Source organism: Mugil cephalus, chromosome 13 (assembly GCF_022458985.1).
Source record: "Mugil cephalus isolate CIBA_MC_2020 chromosome 13, CIBA_Mcephalus_1.1, whole genome shotgun sequence".
Taxonomy (NCBI): Eukaryota; Metazoa; Chordata; class Actinopteri; order Mugiliformes; family Mugilidae; genus Mugil; species Mugil cephalus.
This window is the reverse complement of record NC_061782.1, coordinates 26,671,843-26,693,854: the sequence shown is the minus strand read 5'-3', so window position 1 is coordinate 26,693,854 and position 22,012 is coordinate 26,671,843. Positions and strand designations below refer to the sequence as shown.

Sequence of the window (22,012 nt, the reverse complement as noted above, 5' to 3'; positions counted from 1 at the left end):
GTGTTTAGCCCGTCCACTGTGGTCCAAATTTAGTCCAAAAATAGTCATTGAAAATTGGGTTGTGTTTAGCCCGTCAACTGTGGTCCACATTTAGTCCAAAAATAGTCGTTGAAATTTGGGCTGTGTTTAGCCTGTCCATTGTGGTCCAAATTTAGTCCAAAAAAAAAGAAAAAAAAAGAAGAAGAAAAATTTCACTCTACATTTCAGAGGGTAATATTGTACTTTTTACATCACTACATATGTAATAATACACAGGCCTACGTGATATATAATAATAATCAGTAGTATGCTACTTTTTCTTTTAAGATTTTAAGTATTTCTTTTTGTGGATATATGTTTTTACTTCATTGAAAATTTCACTGCAGGAGATGTAATTAACAGAGTAGTTTCACAGAGTGGTATTAGTACTTTTGCTTCGGTTATGATTTGAAAACTTCGCCCGCTTTTTTTTTTCTTCAACCTGTGGGCATGCGCAGCTCCTTCCTTTCTACATTTAACGGTTAACAACATACCTGCAACGGACGAGGAGCTGGGCGTAATCCCTGCAACGGCACTCGTTAACGTTATTTTCAGCATTCGTGTGCTTGGAACACTCATTTGGTGAGTAATATTTTACCCTTGTTTTAGACCGTTTTGTTTCTGTAAGTAAGCGCCATATTTTTCGTGTTTGCTAGTAATGACGTGTGTAGTAATGTCGGCTAACGCTAGCTCAGAGCTATAGAGCTCTGCGCTAGCTGAACTATATTCTGGACATAACGTGGCTAAATCTTGACTGAACTTGGTCAATGTTTTCAACCCACGACTTCCTCGGTGTTGAAAACAGGGAACATTAAACACTTTTGTCACGTTAAATTTGAGGAGAAACTAACGGTCGCAGGCATGCTCGTCACGTGCACGCGCACACCCGCTGTCGGAGTTGGAGTTTTTTATGGAGGTACTGACTCACTATGAGAGACTGATCCCGGCAGTTTGTGAATTTCCACGAACAGAGCCCAACTCGCCCAACCTATTGTATTTCTTGTCTGACTTGTGCCTTGCAAATTACTCTGTTAACTCGTCTTTTCTCTCGGCGTATTATTAGACACCAGACGTGACTACTTCGCTCTGTTGTCCTCAAAGGCATTCCTATTTTACTTGGTGACGACTCCAGTGAATTATCAAAGGCATGCGCTCTAAGTACTAGCACATGATAAAAAGTTTGGTCTAAAATAACATAGAACTATATCTGTGCTTACATAGAGGATGTAATTCTATCTGTACAATATACAATATACATTTTGTACAATGATTGATGTATTTTGTATAGCAATTCCTCCACAGCTAATCTGAGAGGTATTTAAACAGCCAGTAAATAAAAATGAAATTTGCCACATAAACACTGTACACATTAATTCATTGTTAATCTAAGGAGCAGGAGTCCAGGTTGAAAAGTCAGTGTCACTCTTCAAGAATATATGGACTTTGTGGACCATAGCTTTAGTTTAACCATACCAAATGAAGTAGTATTCATGAAGAATATGTGTGTGTGTGTGTCTTTGTAGGATACAGCGAGAGACGAGGCCCTAGAATGCGCTGCTGGTGTGCTGACAGTTGTCAGTGAAGATAGTCCTCATGAGGGTCCAAGTTTAGTAGACCTCCAGCCCATCTCCACTGCCATCGTTCTGGAGGGAGGTATTGTCATGGATCGTATTAAAAACTTGCCTCAGGCAGTTTATCTGTTGTTTGGGCTTACATAGGCTTACATAGGTATAACAGCTAAATAGATAAGAAATGGGATAGAGAGAGAGAGAGAGAGAGAGAGAGAAGAAGGACAAGGACCCATTCAAGGAAATTGGTTTGTTTAATTTAAGTAAACTGAAAAAAAAAAGAGTGAGTAGTAAGTAGTAGGTATTTAGTAATTCTAAGTACGGTTAAATTTGTATCAAGCAGTCCACACAAAATGAAAAAAATAAGTTAACACTAAGCATGGCTATTAAGTTATATGAATTATATGAATTTCTTCATTTTTTTGAGGCAACAGGTTTACATACTTGAAGTAACGTCAACTAATTAGATTTTACATTAGTGTTGTGTTGCTTTGATGGAACTGCATCATCACAGCCTAGCCTCCTGCCAAGTTGGTGTAGCAGCTTTCATCTGGTTGCTTGAAGAATAAATGCTCCAGGGCCAGAATGTGGGATAAGCACTTTATTCCCTATCAGAGCAGGGGGGACACAGTGAGCAGAGACACAGGCACAAGCTCTCTCTCAGCAGCATTATACACTCTTCCCAAGTTCTGGGCCTTTTGTTTTTAAGGAAAATGAATATACATATATGATTACAAATAAAATGTACACACCAAAATGTGCCATTAAATATGAATTTTGCATTTATAAATTAATTTACATCAATAATAAACAACAAACAAAGCAATATATAGCATATTCAAAGTGACCTGGGTCACTATTTCAATAAAATAAAAACGTTCTTTCTATGTGTCCTATGTCCTTTAATTAGTACAACACACTCATACTGTGGATATCCCTCTAGGCAGACCATTTACAATTATAAAATTAACAGTTTTAACCATTTAATAATGAATTTAGTGACGAACCTATAAGAGCAGGGGGGACACAGTGAGCAGAGACACAGGCACAAGCTCTCTCAGCAGCTGCAACAGGACAGAAAACATACAAATTAGGCTCAAAACTGACCAAACTAATAGAAACAACATTTTTACAATACCTAAAACACACCAAAACATTACAAACAACCTGACCCTACATTTTCAGAACGTTTCCAACAGAAGAACCAACTTTTAAACATGCTAGCATAGTTTAATGAGAGAGAGCATCCCTACACAGCTTACCATTATACACTCTTCCCAAGTTCTGGGCGGGAAGGTGTGGCTACACTGCACATGCGTCACACTCTGTGCGTCATTAATTAAGGTCCCCCGTGCTACGACGACTAAACCGGAACTATGTATATCAATAAATCAAAAAACAAAAAACTAAAACAGAAATACAGACACCATCACACAGTTTTGGGAATGATCACCTAGATAATATCAAAATAAACATTTATAATATAATCAAAATATTGGCACAGCTACATTGGCTTATGACTGACTGACTGAAATGAGAAAATAGGTATTTTAAAATATTATTAAAATTGTTATTACATATTATGGAGAACTAATCTTTTACTTTTTTTGTGAATTATGTCTTTTTTTTAAGGGGGTGAACTTTTTAGTTTTTTTGTGCACTTTTTGCAGTCAAATATTGTAAACATTATGTTACCGCCATGTGTTTGCGTTTGTTGTTAAATGTTAATTTCTTAGGTATTGAAAAACTTTTATTTTTATACGTTAATGTAAATTGGAAACAATAAATATTTCACTGTGAATTATGTCTAATTCTTGAGTTAAAATTCAATCATGAATTTGTGATTATGTATTTCATAACATTTGATTAATTATGAATATACAATATCATAATGAAGACTAATTCAGGGACATCTCTGTAGACGTTTTTTCAACAACCTGAAAATGACGGCTTTTCACATTTCACTTTTCTACCAAATTTAGACGTTGTTTGGACGCACATGAGTTACGTCTTTTCATTGCTCCGTAGCCCTAATGTAGCAGAGGTCTAAAGATACTGTCACCTACTGGCACAAATGTGCACAACACCCACAAGAAACAAACAAAATGAACAATTTGGCACCTACATGGATATTTCTTCTTATTATTTTTTTTCCCCCTATGTCTCTTTAGGGGCTCCATAGAGAGTGGATTTTTCTTGGGGGGATTATTAGAGCCTTGGACATGTCATTGATTAGTAGCAACATTGATTTCGATAGGTTTTTATTTTTGTTTGTATTTTTTTTGTAAGATATAGTTGAAACCACCTCAACTACATACACACATGCATGCAAACACACGCTCACACAGACACCCAGGTCAATGCAGAGATCACTATGAACCCACGCATGCTCATGACCTATATTATATTATATTATATTATAATTTCTAAATGTCTTCTTTTCTTCTTTTGCAGTATTTAGGTGCCTGCAGCTGTCACTGAAAGACTTGCTGTTGGCCACTGATTTTGTTGTACAACATCCTGGTTGTCGTTGCTTTCAACACTTTTGTGCTGAGGACGGCTGTGTATCCATCATGCAACCAGAGCAAATTGTACAAACCGAGCAAATTTCCCCAGGGGATCTGGTCCGTAAAATAGACGCAACAGAGGTTCCCCTGCACACTAAGCCAGTGTAGCAGAAGCATGAGGGCCCCAGCAAGGGTAGACACAGCTTGTATTAGTAGGTACCCAGGAACCTTCATATCCCACAAAAGTTGACTGTGCATGCGCTACACTGGTCAAAGGAGGAAGGAACCAACACCTGCATCAAGTGTGGAAAATAGATTTACAAAGTTTGTACATTCCTCTGGAGTGAACTGAAGTCACACACCCACATGTATGTACTGCATATGCATGTTTGTGCACACACTTTGAAATGTTGTTTACAAAAAATAAAATGTTACTGTTGCCCTACTGTGGTCATGGAGGCGAGTGGGTTCATAGTGATCTTTGCATTGACCTGGGTGTCTGTTTGTGTGTTTGCATGTGTGTGTGTGTGTGTAATTGAGGGTTTTTCAGCTATATCTTTTATCCTGTCACTTAAAAGAGGGAGAGAATGGGTCTGAATGTGAAAAAAGTCAAAGTGCAGCTTGCAGCACTTTGTTTCAATTGATTTTCAATTGGTTTTAATGGGAGTATTTTTTTATATTGGGCACTACAAAAAAAATAAAATAAATAATAATAATAAAAACTCATCAAATGCAATGTTGCTACTAATGATTGACACATCAAAGGATCTAATAATCCCCCAAGAAAAATCCACTTTGCATTTAGATTATTGAAAATATTCCAATTTTTTGGTGTTTTCAAAAAGATTTCAATGCCATCATGAACACTGACATATAAAGGGTTAAAAGTTAGAGAATAATCCAACTTTTAATAATTATGATTAACACTGAAGTGGATTAAAAGATTTATGTAAAAAAAAAAGTAGAAAAATAACATGTTATTTTTAGGGCGTTTTTGAGGAGGACTCTTTTGTCCCTTAATGGTAATTTTAAAATCAATATGAGGGGTTAAGTAAAAGAGCTGAATAGCTCTCTCTCCTGTGTGTGTGGCACACTACAAACACCATGTACCTGGACACAGACTCAAAATATTAAGCCTACTGTCTGCGTGCATAGTATTAAAATACTTGTTGTCAATGTAAATAATCACCCTCTCTAGCCACATGTCTGGCATTTTCAGCAAAGAAACACGCTGGGAAATCGTTTGAGGATCCCATGAGTTATGGTCACATTAATTCCTCACATTCAGGTGAGTGAACGGCGCTGATGACTGGTCCAAGATGGCGGCCACACGGCTCGTCTGCAGCATTCAATGCCGCATCCACGCTTTGAATGCCTTGAGAAAGCTCCCAACCCCCAAATTGTTCCCCGGGCGCAGTCTGCTTGGTGGCTGCAGTCCCCTGCTACAACTGTAGCTACACACCGTGTGAACGAATGGATGTAATGTGTCATAAAGCAACATAATTTCCCCCTGATAATCAATACAGTATGTCTTACTATTAATCATTACCCCATTATCATTATTATTATTATTCAGTGTCGGCTCTCCTCGACATGAGTCTGCTCGTTCGCGAATAACACATCGCTAAAACAAGCTATTAAAAAAATAATTATTATAAAAAAAACTAGTTCGGATTCAGAGGTAAGTAATTTACTAAAAGAACAGAGTCCGGCACCACCTACACCGGTAAGATAACACGTCGGTTTCGGGCAGTTCTGCATTAAGTGTGTGATTCCGATACTTTTATTTTGATAGTTGTGCAAAAGAGACAATTGACTGGATAGGTGGGTGTGAGAATGTATACAGCTGTTGTTTCATTGAAGTTGCTGAGCCTTTATTGCAGATCCATGCACATAGGTTATCTTTTCTTTAAATGTAAGGACTAAGCGTGTTATTTTTCACGTTGTTTTAGTACATAGTCAAAATACGTTAATTCCATAGCATTTCTCATTTCCCATCCAGCCACACTGAATACAAGCATGCCCCTGACCCTGTTACACACACCTTGCCTCCGAAGTCATTATTCAGTCAACACCTCATCCCACCACCATCAATGAGGTCGGAAAATACCGGACTTTCCGACGAGTTCACATGGGAAAGAGCGTAATGTCTGCAGCCATAGTTAACCTAAATAAGAGACCCCGATGACTTTTTTCTTATTCCCTGTATCTGCCATATGTCCACCACGTATAGTGTCTAATGTCACAAGTCATTGTTGATTTGGAGCACTTTTTTATCTTGTCCAATTTCTGTTGTGTTGAATATGTGTATAGCCAAGTGAAAACAAATTCTTTGTCTAAAGTCTGTTATGTAACTACAATTGTAGCTGGTAGGAGGACGCATAGATGTGGGAGGAGCTGCCTCAACTTTGAGCAGTTCACTTCAAGCAGGCAGTCCCATAGACTGAGGCGAGTAAAGAACGACAGTTAGGGAAGTTCGGTTTTGTTGTTTAAAAAACGACATTGTGATTTTTTTAAATACTAGTTTGCCTGATAATTGCTCAGATGGGGAACCGAGTCGCCCGTGAAGACTACGAATGGGTATACACGGACCAGCCGCATGCTGACAGGAGAAAAGAGATTCTGGGTAAGCTAGCATTAGCAGGATTCGGATACAAACACAGCTAACTTAGATACTAGAATATCAGCTTTGTTCGATCGTTATTTTGACGAATGGCCTTGGATAAATCTATATTGGTGTGCTACAGTAGCAACGAAGATTAACTAACTTCCGTCATCTAACGGTTCCACATCGGTCCGCATATTTTCTAGCTTAGGTTTAACATTCGAAACTAGTTTACATTAGTTATTGTGTAAGATCGATCATCCTCGGCTGTTACACGAATTAGATATGATTTTATATAGAATCTGACTACAACTAGCAAGCTCAATAGAACCATGTGAATGTGAAACCACATTTAGTATGTACTGCTCCGGTAGCCATTTCGCCACTCCCTGAAATGACGCTTATTTATTCTAAGTAGTGTTTCTGTAACGAACTGACACTAGATCTTACCATAGATGGTCTGTTAGAACGGGGGGCTGGGCTTATACAAGTGTTCGCACATGTGAGGTGTTAAACATGCGTTTCAAGAGACATTTCATGTAGTAAGCCCTGAGTAAATGAAGGAGTTCTTTGTGCATCCCTCAGTTATTACCAACGACAATTCAAGCGTGTATGAAAGCAAGCTCAGCGAGGTAAATATTGAAATATTGAAAAAACAGACAAAAAAAAAAAAAAAAAACATCATACAAGCAGGCTGTAGCCTTAACTACTCCAAAAGTATTCCAAACACGATGAATAAACAAATAATAAATAAATAAGCACTGTACTTGTTTATGGAATACTTTAAGTAACAATAAATATAATGCAGTGATGTTGAAATTATGGCTGTAACAAACATTTTCTTCAATTGATTAATCGTTTGATTGATTTCTAGATTATTTGATTAGTACATTAATTTATCAGTTGTTTTTATGAGTAATTGATTCATCTTTTGGTTAACTCCTTATATATCCTGGCTGCCCAATTTGGGGCCCTGCTGCAGACTTGCCCTGTTAGCCATGGCTTCTTATTGGACCAAACAGTGATGGTCTTGGTGTTCGTAACATCATCAATGCACTTCTCTATGTAGGCAGTGACAGTTTGTTTGTTCTCCTGGAGGTCTGTGGTGGTGTTGTACATGGCAACCTGCTTGAACATAGTTGGTGGTACTGAAACAGTCTTAAAGTGCCTCTGAAGACCCTTTCAGCCACACCCATAACTGCTTCCAAACAAGTTTGGTGACTTTAACCAGAGGTCTTTAACCCGGCAGCTTATGCTGCTGCGTTAAATTGATGCAAAATTGAGGTGGAATTTGGTCGAAATTTATGCAAAAGTTCCAAACAAATACAAAACAAATAGTCTTGGCTCCATGAATAGGCCACTGCGTCTCGGTCCCGCAGTACTCTAAAATTAGTGCAGATTTTTTTAACCTTGTGCGCTACTTTTGGTGCAGATAAGATGCACGTTATCCCACATGGCCATGATTTAAAACGTTATGGAGGCATTAACCAAAGGAGGATGTCTTGTGTCTGCAGCCTGCTTGTAATTGTGTCAATCAGTCCTCCACATTTCCTCTTACTGTGCTCCCTAGTGTTACTAAGTGTCATCATTAGCCATGTCTTCGTAAACATTATGATGCTACGTTCACGGAACCTCTAGTGCTCCAGAATTCTATCAACTGCTCTCTAGTGTAGACGGAATAGCCCAAAGAAACTAAGCATCTAGTAAATAAAAAGTCTTTTAAAAACAGATGAAAATACAGTAAAAGAAACAACTCATCTCAAAAAGCAAGTCATCACAAAAGCAAATTATGACTAACAATTCAAATAGGTTAGGAACTGCTTTTTGTGTTGTTTTTTTTGTCCAAAAGGCCATAATGCGGAGCGAAAATACAATCCAGTTATCTGGTTAGCTTTTGCTTAACTAAGCAAATAGATGTGAGCCTCATATTGCACAACTACTGCATGGGCGATTATCTTTCCGCTGGCAACAAGTTATTTAATCCAAACTGATGCAATAAGTAGCTTCTCTTTTCTTAAATAACCATGTCGAAAGACACATTGCATGGTCGTGGAAAAGATGAGAATGGTCAAATCATTGACATGCATCAAGCAGAGAAAAAACTAAGGAGATTGAAGCAGAAACTAGGCTACTAAAATTGGGTTAAGAACTGTCCAACATATTATTAAAAACGGGTAAGATAGTGGGGAATGTGGTTGATAAAAAAATCTTGATCCTTGTGAACAGGTAAAAATTTGGTGAAATCGAATCAGAAGACAAACTAAAAAAACTAAAACTAAAGTTATTGGTAGTAAGAGCATTTCCACATATAAAATGTGAAGGGAACTCAAGGGATTGGTACTTCAATTTCCTAGGGTGCATAAAGATTGGACTCTTGAGTAATGGAAGAAGGTCATGTGGTCTGATGAGTCCAGAATTACCCTGTTCCAGAGTGATTGCTGTTCTAGGTTCAGCGATATCATGTGGCCAAAGAATGAGGTCAGTTGACTACCTGAATATAGGGTACTGATTAACCAGGTTATTCCATCAATGGATTTCTTCCCTAGTGACAAGAGCATATTCTAAGATGACAATGCCGGGCTCAAATTGTGAAACAGTGTTTCAGGGAACATGACACATCATTTTAACATATGGATTGGCCACCACAAAGTCCAGAACTTAAGCCCATTGAGATTCTTTGGGATGTGCTGGAGAAGGCTTTGCACAGCGGTCAAACTCTCCCAATACAAGACCTTGGTGAAAAATGAATGCAACAGTGGATGGAAAAAAAAATCTTTTGACATTGCAGAAGCTTATCAAAACAATGCCACAGTGAAAGCTGAAGAGTGATGCTAGTGTGTGACTTTTTTTTTTTTGGTGGTGACTTATTTTTAGTTTTGGCTGGGGCATTTTATAAAGGCAGTGGATGGGGGCATGTTTAATCTTGCAGATTGTGATAAATAAATTTTATTTGCTTTTACTTGTTTATTTCACTTACAGGTTTATTTCACTTACAGTAATTAATGTAGTACATGTTATTTTTCATTTCATTTCCATTCTGTTAAAAATATTTTTTTATTACACAAATATATTACCAAATATATTAACAGTTACCCACGAGAGTATCAGATAGCCCTTTTAAGTCCTCATGAAGCTAGTTGTGCTTGGGTACCTCTAGCAATTTGTAATAATTGGAAGTATAGGGTGTGATGGTATAATATTAAACTTTGACATGTAGTGGAGTGGAACCAGAAAGAAGCAGAGACATCATAATCAGCAGATTTGAGTAAAACACAGAGTTTGTTAATGTGCCACACAAAACACAAATGTATTCACATCACATGATGTCGCCTGATGTCCTCAGGTAATAGTACTATGTGCAAATGGAAAATCTAACCACATTTGGCACTTCATAGGGGTCATCAAAATCATACAGTTCTGCATAGCCTGCCGTGATGCATCAGCATAGTTAGATCACTTTAAAGATCACTTGAAGTGAAAATTATCTAACAATTCACAGCCCAATATCTGCAGACAGCTGGTTAGCTCACGATTTTAAAAAAGAAAAAAAAAAGAAAAGAGCTGTATACAGTCGTGTGTCTCAGGTTCAGTGCCCACTCAGTATTTTAGGAGGGGTTACATATTGTAGATGACACAAGATGTCATTTTTGTTGAGATTTGACTTTTTGCTCTGACATTGCTTGTAGTCTTAAGGCATTATTTGTTTGCCCTTTGCATCTTTTGAAGGACATAACTTCAAGGCCTGTAGAGATGGAGCTTTGTGGGACATTTTTTTTTGTATGTTTGTTTTTATCGTCATGACAAATACAATTGAGATTTTGTTGTCATTTTTAACATAATTCTCAACTTTATTCTTAACTTGTGGTGGTTGGATGGTATAGATTCCTGCTGCTCGTCTTTTAATTAGAGCAAGCAAGAACACGTTTACCCTGTGCTGTCCTCCCCTCACTCAGTGCGTTTACATGTACGTGAAAAAAACAAATTATTGCCTTAATCGGATTATAACAGGAGAACTTAAGTGCATGTAAACATGTTACTGCGGAGTTCTCATTATCCGATTTAGACACCCAGATAATGCGATTGGAATTGGAGTTTTCATTGGATAAAGTGTGTGCGCATCCGGAACAAAAACATCCAAGAAAGCCAGTCGCAGAAGAAGAAGAAGAGAAACGGAGTCGTTTGAGGGATAACACGGATCTTACCTGCATCAGAAGTAGCACAAACATTACTTACAAGATTAAAAATGTACTATTATCCGTCTGGTTGTTGTTTGAAATACCGGTCTGCCGCACAAACGACTCTAGTTTATTATATCACGTAATAGGTCAACCCGGAAATCAGGCCGTATTAACGTGGTATTATCCTGCTGAAAAGATAAATATCGCCACCTAATGTGGAAGAGGAGAACAGTTATTCGATTTTCTTGCGCTGCATGTAAACTGGGACAAGGACTGTAGCGAGAAAGTCGAATTTTCGCATCGATCGATTAAGCTTTGCATGTAAACGCACTGATGCACTACGTTCTAGAATTATTTGCGATGATGTTAGTGCATTTAGTGCATGCACTGCCTGCCCAAAAAAGTCACCACTCTAAACTATTCTAAACCAAATGTGACATTGTTTTGATAAGCTTCTGCAGTGTCACAAGATTTATTTCTCATTCATTCTCATTCATTCATTTTTTACCAAGATCTTGTATTGATGGGAGAGGGTAATCACTGTACAACGCCTTCTTCAGCACATCCCAAAGATTTTCAATGGGCTTAAGGTCTGGACTCTATTGTGGGAGATCTATGTGTGAAAATGATGTCTCATACTCACTGAACCACTATTTTATTGTTTGAGCCAGATTAATCCAACTGACCTCATTATATGGGCACATAATGTGGCTGAACTTAGAACTGACCAACTGCAGCACCCTGAGCTCATATCTCTCTCTCTCGCTCTCTCTCCCCTCATCAGACCACGACTTTCTTCCAGTGCTCCAGAGTCCAATCTTTATGCTACCAATGTAATTGAAGTCTTTTTTTTCCCCCCAGTTAGCCTCACTGAGTAGTGGTTTTCTTAAAGCTACACAGCTGCTCAGTTCCAATCCCTTGAATTCCCTTCGCATTGTGCATGTGGAAGACACTATTAAACAGTGTCTTGTATTTATATACATATTGTGTATTTTTCCATTTTTAACTTTCTTTTGTTTCTTTGAGAGTGTCTTGGGCATGCCATGCTACTCAGTGTAGCTTAAATTGTAAGTAAGTAGGTGCCCTAAAAATGGCAAGCTCAGTGTACATGTAAAACTTGAATTTACCATGTGATATTAGGTTTGCTGGTATTGACAAGTGACTATTGTCAGTTTATGAACTCAATTCACCCATTCAATTTACCTAGTCTCCTGTATTTCTCCTACAGCTAAATATCCTGAAATCAAATCGCTGATGGGTCCTGACGTCAGGCTGAAATGGATTGTGTGCATGATGGTGGCAGTACAGTTTTTAGCTTTGTACCTGGTCAAAGACTTGGACTGGAAATGGGTTTTGTTTTGGACTTATGCATTTGGCAGCTGTATCAACCATTCGATGACCCTTGCTATTCATGAGATCTCCCACAATACTGCCTTTGGAAACAACAAGGCTATATGGAACCGCTACTTTGCCATGTTTGCCAACCTGCCAATTGGCCTGCCCTACTCTGCGTCCTTCAAACGCTATCACCTGGACCATCACCGCTACCTCGGTGGAGATGGTATTGATGTAGACATTCCAACAGAATTTGAAGGCTGGTTCTTCTGCACACGCTTTCGCAAGTTTATCTGGATTATTCTGCAACCCCTGTTCTATGCTGTCCGCCCCCTCTGCATCAACCCCAAACCCATCACTCAATTAGAGGTGACCAATGTGGCCTTTCAGCTCACATTTGACATTCTGCTCTACTGGATGTGGGGAGCCAAGCCTTTGGTCTACATGCTAGCTGGATCCATGCTGGGAATGGGATTGCACCCCATCTCCGGCCACTTCATAGCTGAGCATTATATGTTCCTCAAGGGTCATGAGACCTACTCCTACTATGGCTCCCTCAACTTGCTTACATTCAATGTGGGCTACCACAATGAGCACCATGACTTCCCCAGCATTCCAGGACGAAGGCTACCCATGGTCAGTATAACCGATTTACTATGAAAGTTATAGTTACCCACAGGTGTAACACTTTTGTTTGTTGTTGTTGTTGCAGTTTTAATCAATTAATGACAAGAATAAAACACTGTTATTATTGAATAGCAGGTATTTGTAATGTAAAACAGATAACATATAATAGGACTGGGGGGTATATCGATTCATACAGAATACTGAACCGAATAATTTTTTTTCCCCGTTATGATATGAAGTTTTATTCAATTAGACACCGTTTCAGACTGGACCATTTTCGATGTAGCTTCTAAACACACATGGTGCGACTGACAAGACTATGAAAACACGGAAGAAAAACCATGGAGGACCAATTCTACTACAATAAAACACAAATAAATACCTATAGATATATGCCAGAAAGAATTAAATAAATACCTATAACATAAATATACATATATATGAATATACAATATATATATATATATATATATACACATATACATACATATACGTATATACACATACATATATACACATACATATATACATATATATATATATATATACACATACATATATATATATACACACATACATATACACATATATATATACACATATGTATAATGGCATGCCGTTCAGGAAATTAATCTCTGAATATATTGAATGAAACGTTAAATTTATTGAATGAGATTTTGAATAGATTGAGGAAAACTTTGAATATATTGAATGAAACTTAACTTTGTATTCTGTCCCTGCTACCGCAGCTCAACAGATAGACACCAGGTCCCAAGGAAAATTCTGACTCATAGGATCCGCTTAGAGTATTTGCTTGAGAAACACTGTACCACTGGACAAACAAAATTTACAAATTAATTTTATATACCGAAAACACTGTTATACAAATATGCGTTAACTGGCAAAATTAATGTATATGCTAATGCTAACATTCCCCACGATCAGGAATCCACAACAATTGACTTAAACTCAGACAGACTTAAATGATCCACGAGGGAAATTACTTTGTCACCGTAGCTTTGTTGCACATAAAAGTAAACACACATAAAACCACAAGCATTTGCCAGTGTTAACAACAGCCACAGCCAAATCCTGAGCCAACGGACTCATTTTTGCTGCAAGTACAAATACAAGATTCGATTCAATTCAATTTTATTTATATAGCGCCAATAACAATACAAATTGTCTCAAGATGCTTTACAAAAACCAGCCTGCAACCTCCAGAGCAAGCCTGAGGGCGACGGTTGAAGGAAACATGTAGGATCTAGTAATATAACACATAGCTGATGATCTATGAGACAGTTTGAGAGTATAACAGGAATCATGGGCAGGTTGGGGAATTGTTCATCTGGTAAGAGTGAACAACTGGAGGAGGCCATGAAGACTGGGGCAGACGTAGTTTATGGAGCTCCACAGGTCTGATACACAGCACTCCAGACCATGAAAACCGGGCTGGTTGATGAGGCCAGTAGAGTCAAATGTAGCACTGTGATCTAGCAGGACAAGTATAGAGACAAGTCCATCGTCTGAAGTCATGAGGAGATCTTTGGTAATTTTAACCAGAGCCGTTTCTGTACTATGATGAGCTCTAAAACCTTCAAACAAACCTGTTTAAATGATCAACCAACTGATTGACAACAACCCTTTCTAAAACTTAAGAGATAAAAGGAAGGTTGGAAATTGGCCTATAGTTAGCTAAAACATCTGGGTCAAAAGTGGGTGATTTAAGTAAAGATTTAATTACCGTTTGTTTTTTTTTTGGTCTTGCTCTTATATAGCCGCTAACCGTTCGGTTCATGGACATCCCACTTTACCTACTGAGCCATAGCCCCCCCCAGCTGAACCCAGCTCATATGGAGGGACCCATCTGCTGAAGGCCAGCCCGGTAGAAACAGAGAAGATAGAGAGAAAAGAGAAAGGAAAACAAGATAAACAAACTTCTGTCATAGATACATACAGTACATCAAGCTGAAGGCAACATGTAGGATCTAGCAATATAACGCATAGCTGATGATCTTATGTGACAGAGTTTTGCTAAGTGATGCTGTCGTGCTATCAACAAAATAATCTATTTGTGTTGGAGTTAAATTGTGGTTGCTGACATCCACATCACTGAGGTAAAAAGGAATTAATTCCTTATATCTAGTTATAGCATCATTGGATAAGCGTCTACCATAGCGAAATGTCTTTCCAATTTCTGTGTAATTACTTATAGTAAATTCAAATGTTACAAGGAAATGATTGGACAATAGAGCTAGTAATGACATAAATGAAGAGCTAAGACTGTCACTGCCAACATCAACATGGATGTTAAAGTCACCTACTATAATGACTTTATCTGTTCTAAGCACTAAATCACATAGAAACTCAGAGAATTCAGATAAAAATTCTGAGTGAGGAGCAGGTGGGCGATACACCACAACAAAGAGAATTGGTTTTCGTGTTTTCCAGTCTGGATGAGCAAGACTAAGAGGCTTTCAAACTAATTAAAGCTTTGCTTAGGTCTAAGATTAATACATAAATCAGAGTGGAAGATTGCTGCCACTCCTCCTCCTTGGCCTGTGCCTCGAGGAATGTGATAGTTACTATGACTGGGTGGCATGGACTCATTTAAACTGACATACTCATCATCCTGCAGCCACGTTTCAGTCAAAATAGATCAATCTGATGATCAGTTATCAAATCAGTCACTAAAAGAGATTTACATGAGAGAGACCTTACATTTAAAAGACCACATTTCATTTTCTTATTGTTCTGTTGTACTAGTGAATTTGTGTTGATTTGTATAAGAATCCTATGAATAACTCCTGTATTGTTATTTTTCCATTAAAAAAAAATCTGGGAGCAGACAGCACACCTATGGAATTTGGAGAGTTATGGGTGTGAGAGCGTAGGTGGCAGTGCCTTCATAACATCTGTCAAGTGTGTGTGTGTGTGTCTGTGTATACATATATGTATATACATATATACACACACACACACACACACATATCTATGGAACTGACGAGCCATGTGGCCGCCATCTTGGAGTGGTCATCATCTCCATTCACTCACCTGTTTAAAAGTGTGACCATAACTCACAGGGTTCTCAAATGATTTCCTGCCGTTTTCTTTGCTACAAATGTCAGACATGTGACTACCATACAGGATTAATATTTACATTGACAATGACTATTTTCATATTTTGCACGCAGACAGTAGGCTTAACAGTAATAGAATATTTTGAGTCTGTGTCCAGGTACATGATGTTTGTGGTGTGTCATATAACACACACACACACACACACACATATATATATCAGAAAAAGATATCTGAAATACTTAAATACATCTGTAACATTAAGTTAGTCACACCAATACACAATATATACACATAATATATAATACATATGTAGACATACAATGTTATGTGTAACAAACTGAAAAAATATATATATTATGCAATATATATTATATCTGCAGCCTGTCTTTCTTATTTTATCTTTTCTTATCAGTCTTATTTATTTTATGTAACCTAATAATCTTATCTAACCTATCTTATCTATTCCTTGGTGAAAGGGTTTGAGCCCCATGAACCACTGAAAGAGGACAGTTTTGAATAGCAGGTTTCTTTTACTGTCACTTTGTAATGAAAGAGAGGTGAGTTTGGTGATGTGGTGAAGGCTTATTTTAAGGAACACGGACACAACCAATGACAACATAATAGAAATATATTTGTAAAATACGTTGTAATTAGAAAAGCATGAACCCTACCTGAGGCTCTGATTAAATTCAACAGAAGCTCCAAGTGATCCTGGCTGCATCTGTATCATATAGCATAGCATATTTACTCTGAACCATTAAAAACACATAATGTTATTGTATATGAAAGTAGGTAGAATCGGTATGTGACATGAGAAATGTTTTACTAGCTGGAGGTGGATACAGTTGTTCTCTCTGTGCCAACCTGTGTAAAATACAATGGTCAGTTAATTTCAATTTTATTTATATAGCGTCAATAACAATACAAATTAGCTCAAGACACTTTACAAAAACTGGCCTGAAACCTCCAGAGCAGCCTGAAGGAAAAACGCCATTTCATTGTCAGTGTTATACCAGTCACATTAGGCTTATTTTTACAATGGCATTCATAATGTCAGATGTAATCTACATTTGTGTACATGATTTATAAAGTTTCATAGATATAACTTTCATAGCATAACTATTATACATGAGTGAGCCCTAATTAGCTAGCCATGACTGAACAGATTATGACAGGAAAGTAACCATTGAATCGACTAAATACAACCAGTAGAGATGTTTAATCTTACTTGTGAAAAGTAATTCCTTGTGTGCTGTTTTGTTCGGCCCGCTGATTTTACAGGAAACGTTGCACAGAGCTCCGGTATAGCTTCAGTACCGTAGTAGTTGCAGCTAGCGACTGAGTTTAGACGGGTCCAAGGTAGTGGCGACGTTTCTCTCACTGGAGCAGTCAATTCTGTGTCTACTCTTTATTATGTCCATAAATGCGGCTTCTACTCTTTGTTATGTCCATGAATTTGCCGACATCTACACTTTAATACCGGTATGTCTATATTAGCTCCTGCCTGCCGTTGCTGTGCAATTTCAAATCAAAATATAGCCGCGTGCAGCAATGTGGGGGTCCAAGCACATCGGCCATAAGCCTTGACGAGAAGTTTTGAGTGAATCGGCCAAGGGTTGGCGGAAATACGAGCTGACGTCCTGGTTGGTGGCTTCGCCGGCAATTTTGATTGGCTATAGCGGGCAAACGGACTGGACAATGAAAATGCCGCTAAGTAACTTTTAAGTTAAAGATGGTCTGTGCCGATTTTTGTGAGAATCGGACAAAATTTGCGACCCGTTAAACTTTTTAAAGGTATTTGACAAAATCCAATATGACGGCCAAATTCTTGCAATTGCGTGAAAAGTTTTGCCAGATCCTGAAAGGGAACATCAACGGGGAACACGAAAAGTTGGCATACACTATCAATGGGGCACCCCGCAGTACCTGTGGATGTCACACAGTCATTTCAAATATAAACCCATCAAGAGATATGAGCAAAAACCATGTTTTTCTAATTACAGCGTCCCGTAGAGGCCAAGTGACACCAAATTCATCGTGTCCACTTGGGACCGGGTCAGGACCCATAATACCAAATATGATGTCAATATGTCACACCGTTGCCGAGATATGAGCTCACATCGAAAACAGCGTTTACCGCTGATTTCAATTGGCCGCAGCAGGCGAACAAAGTGGAAATTAAAAAATCCATATCATAACTTTTGTGCGGCTTGGTCTGAAGATAGTTTGTGCCGATTTTTGTGAGAATCAGACAAAATTTGCGACCCGTGAAAACTTTTAAAGATTTTTGACAAAATCCAATATGGCGGAAAATCTATCATGACACATCATGACATCATAGGTCACGTTGAACTCAGCATGATCCAAGGATTCCAACGGTATGTTGTTTTTGAAAATCGGGCATATGGTTCAAAAGTTACGTGCGCAAATGTACCTCCAAATTTACGCTAGAGCGTACTTACTGGCAACATGTAACTCAGTCATAAAAGATACGACTGCCCTTAAGCTATGTGCAAAATTTCACAACTTTTTTCCGTACGGTTCTATGGGCTGCCATAGACTCCAATGGCAGAAGAAAGCGGAATAATAATAATTAGAAAATTCCCTCTGGGAAATTTTGAAGGGGTTACGGGAGCTAATGCCGGAGGTACCGTCTCTGTCAACATGGGAATTAGCACACTTTGTCTACATTTAGCCCAGTTAGCTTACAGTGAGCACTGTTAACCTGCACTTAGCAAACTTAACTCACATTTAGCACAGTTAGCTTATGGTTTGCATAGTTAGGCTACATTTAGCGCAGTTAGCCTACATTTAGTTCAGTCAACCCACATGTCGCACACTTGACCCACATGAATAACAGTTAGCACACTTAACCCACATTTAGCACAGTTAGCTTACAGTTAGCACAGTTAGCCTGTGTGTGAGGGATAAATGCGCACTTTCGCACGCATGTTTGTACATCCTCCTACTCTTCCTGAGTGTATCTGTAATTGTAATAACGTGAAGTTTCCTGTGTGTTTGTGTGTGCATGTGTGTGGTGCGCTCGTGCGCACCTGTGTGTGTGTATGTAGCTCTAATAACATAAAGTTACCTGTGTGTTTGTGTGTCCATGTGTGTGACGCGCTTGTGCGCACCTGTGTTTACATCTGTAATTACAAAGTTACCTGTGTGGGTGGGAAGGTGTGTGTTGTAACATTAATGTATGGGACACAGGGATCAGCTTTATTAACAGCAGAGACATCTGATTAATGAACTGGTCTCAGCTGTGGCCCAGAGCTGCAGCTCAGGGGTTGCCGTGGCAACTCACAGTGGTCGTCAATGACAATGGAAGCACGCGGAGCCGGGACACACAAAATAGCTAGATTTCCCCCCTTTTCGCTGGTCTCACATTTGGGCTCACTGTGACAAAACGGTAGCTTTTATCAGAAAAACAAGCAGACCGTGTGCGTCGTAAGACCTTCCTGACTTTGATATGTTTTTTGTCCTCCTGGAGTAAATATTTTGGACACACTCGCGGGTTAAAGACAAAGGTCCCTTCTGCTTTTCTCAGAAAATCTTCACATTGGATTGAATGGATAGCAGACAGGTACTTTACCGTGAACAAAGGCTCGCAATTTAAATTCTGTACGTCTCACTGCTTTGCAAGCACATTGTGAGAGACACTTGGACCCCCAACAATGGGGTTCCTGCAGCTTCGCTGCTTGGACCCCCAACTACCTGGCCCGCTGTGAAAAGCAAGGCAAATCCAGACAATCTGTGCACTCTCCAATAGAACCAACCAATAGGAGAAGAATTCAGCCAGTGTGGACAGCCCCCCTCATCTGCATAACATTTCGTTGTGCGTGTGAAGTGCATGCATCAATAAATAAATAAATAGCATTTATGGCATATATTTAGGTATTTAATTAATTAATAATGACATATATCTGTAGGTATTTATTTATTTATTTTGGCAGAGCTGGTCCTCCATTAAAATAGGTGCCGTGTCAGTTCTGTGGGTTTTTTAAGGTGACCAGATATACCAGATTTCTGGGGGCAGGCCCCGTTTTGAATGACCTGTCCCCCATCTAAAGCTGTCCCTGATTGTAGCGTTTTATGAATGAGAAAAAAATTATTACAGTAGCCAGTCGAGCTGCTGTTGACATTACAGACATAGCACCTTAAGTATGTTTAAGCAGGGCTCTCAAGTCTCATGCATTGAGCATGAGACACACGCTCTCACCCCACACGACATTTCCCTCACAGAAAAATAATAAAACTCGCCACACAGACTTTAAAAGAGATTAGTAATCCATGAATGAAGGCTGCTCTACTTATTCTTCAATCAATCAACCAATCAGAAAATAGTATTTGTCGTTGCCAGGTGAAATAGGAGTGCCTTACCACGCCACGAAAATGTGCACTCGTCACTTTATCACTTTAACACAAAAGCAGTACCTAACGTTCTTATTTAGACAACCCCAGTGCTAGCAAGGCATTGTCTCATTGTCTTGATCACTGTTAATTTTACCTATTCATTTTGCTGTCCATTGGCTCTCTCATCTCTGTCCACCCACAATGAATCATGATTAATGTGTCAAACATGAAATCTTATCTATAGGATTCACCAATGATTTCCCTTTTTTTCCAGGTGAAGAAAATAGCAGCAGAGTATTACAATGACCTTCCTCAATATACATCTTGGGTGAAGGTCCTGTATGATTTCATCATGGATGATACTTTGAGCCCATACTCTCGAATCAAGAGGAAACTGAAAGAAGATGTGAAACAAGAGTAAATGAAAACGTCGATGAAACAAAGCTGCATTGTCCACTACCTTTACCCATTATTCTACAAACTAATTGACAACTAATATGATCAATGTATGAGTAACCATGGCTTTAACATGTGGATGTTACTCCCACCTAGACCTGGCAGCCCCATCCTTTAGCAATGACACTCCTTGATGACAGCATCCCCATCTCCATCCTCAGCAGGATGCAGTCTGACTTACAAAAATGGTTTAGGTAAAAAACATGAAAAACATCACAAGGTGTTGACATGGCCTCTAACTTTCCTAGATCTCAAACTGCTTAAGTGTCTGTGTCATGAAACAAGCCGACACGAGGATTGTTAGCAAATATATATATATATATCACCTGACTTTAAATACTACTATCCTGTCATAACTAAACTGCAGTGGTAAACCAGAAACTGAGACACTTTTCTGCATCTTAAATATTTGAATTGTATCTGACTAGTAATAACCAATGTAACCAATCTGACCAATCTAAGAAGTCTTTATGCAGCTAGCCACAGAAATGACTAAGACTGAACAAACAAACAACAACAAAAAAATACTTGTTGATTTTTCAGTTTACTCCTGTATACACACTGAGTCACCATTTCCAGTTTGTTGTGTAATGTGTCATACAGATTAATTGTATACAACTGAATTAACAAGGTCAATTACACAAAATAATGTTGTTATTGTTGAAGTGGACCAAAGCTGTAAGATCCCCCTATATGACATGGGTTTGTTGCAAGATATGCTTTGCTTTTTAACATGCATTACTTAAATGTACATAACACATTATACAACTTGTGACTATAGCAGAAAGACGTTGTGCTATATGTGAAATAAAATATCATAATTAGAGTTGTATTTTCAGTTTTGTAATTGTGGTCTTAATTTCACTTTGATGAATTTATTCACTTGAAAAAAATCATGAAAAACTGTGTGTTTAGTTAAACATTAAAATCTCCCAGCTTTATACTTCTAGCTTTTGTATGTGTGCTTACTTTAGGTAAGGATGTAGCTATAACTGTAGTCAGGTCCTCTGTCTTTTATGTTTAAAGCCCCTAACTCTAACCTTTTAACTTCAGACTGAAGATATGAAAAAAAAGTTGAAGTAACAGTGCAAAATTTAAAACAGCAAATTCTTTAGCTCGAAAAACATCAACATAATACAGAGTATTAGTATTTGTTAAAGGTACTTATTAAAAGTAAGAAATCGGGTTCATTCCCACATGGATGGATTTGAATTTAAAAGTCTAATAGCATAGGGGATACGAGATTTGGAATAATGATTTGTTTTCCTAGATGGAGTTTTA

At 38.3% G+C, this 22,012-nt stretch overlaps 1 protein-coding gene and 2 long non-coding RNA genes across 3 annotated transcripts; 2 read left to right on the top strand and 1 right to left on the bottom strand.

Annotated features, from left to right (window-relative positions):
- The first annotated feature begins 494 nt into the window (after positions 1–494).
- LOC125018715 lies at positions 495–4,574 on the top strand. Its single transcript, XR_007113987.1, has 3 exons — positions 495–600; positions 1,542–1,671; positions 4,041–4,574. It is a non-coding gene; the product is annotated as an uncharacterized LOC125018715 (long non-coding RNA).
- Positions 4,575–6,492: 1,918 nt separating this feature from the next.
- On the top strand, positions 6,493–21,680 carry degs1 (delta(4)-desaturase, sphingolipid 1). Its single transcript, XM_047602903.1, has 3 exons — positions 6,493–6,719; positions 12,105–12,847; positions 20,550–21,680. The coding sequence occupies exons 1-3, from the start codon at positions 6,638–6,640 to the stop codon at positions 20,694–20,696; spliced, it is 972 nt and encodes a 323-aa protein (XP_047458859.1). The 5' UTR covers positions 6,493–6,637; the 3' UTR covers positions 20,697–21,680.
- LOC125018716 lies at positions 13,685–14,770 on the bottom strand. Its single transcript, XR_007113988.1, has 2 exons — positions 14,583–14,770; positions 13,685–14,331 (listed from the first exon to the last, which is right to left on the bottom strand). It is a non-coding gene; the product is annotated as an uncharacterized LOC125018716 (long non-coding RNA).
- Positions 21,681–22,012: the final 332 nt, after the last annotated feature.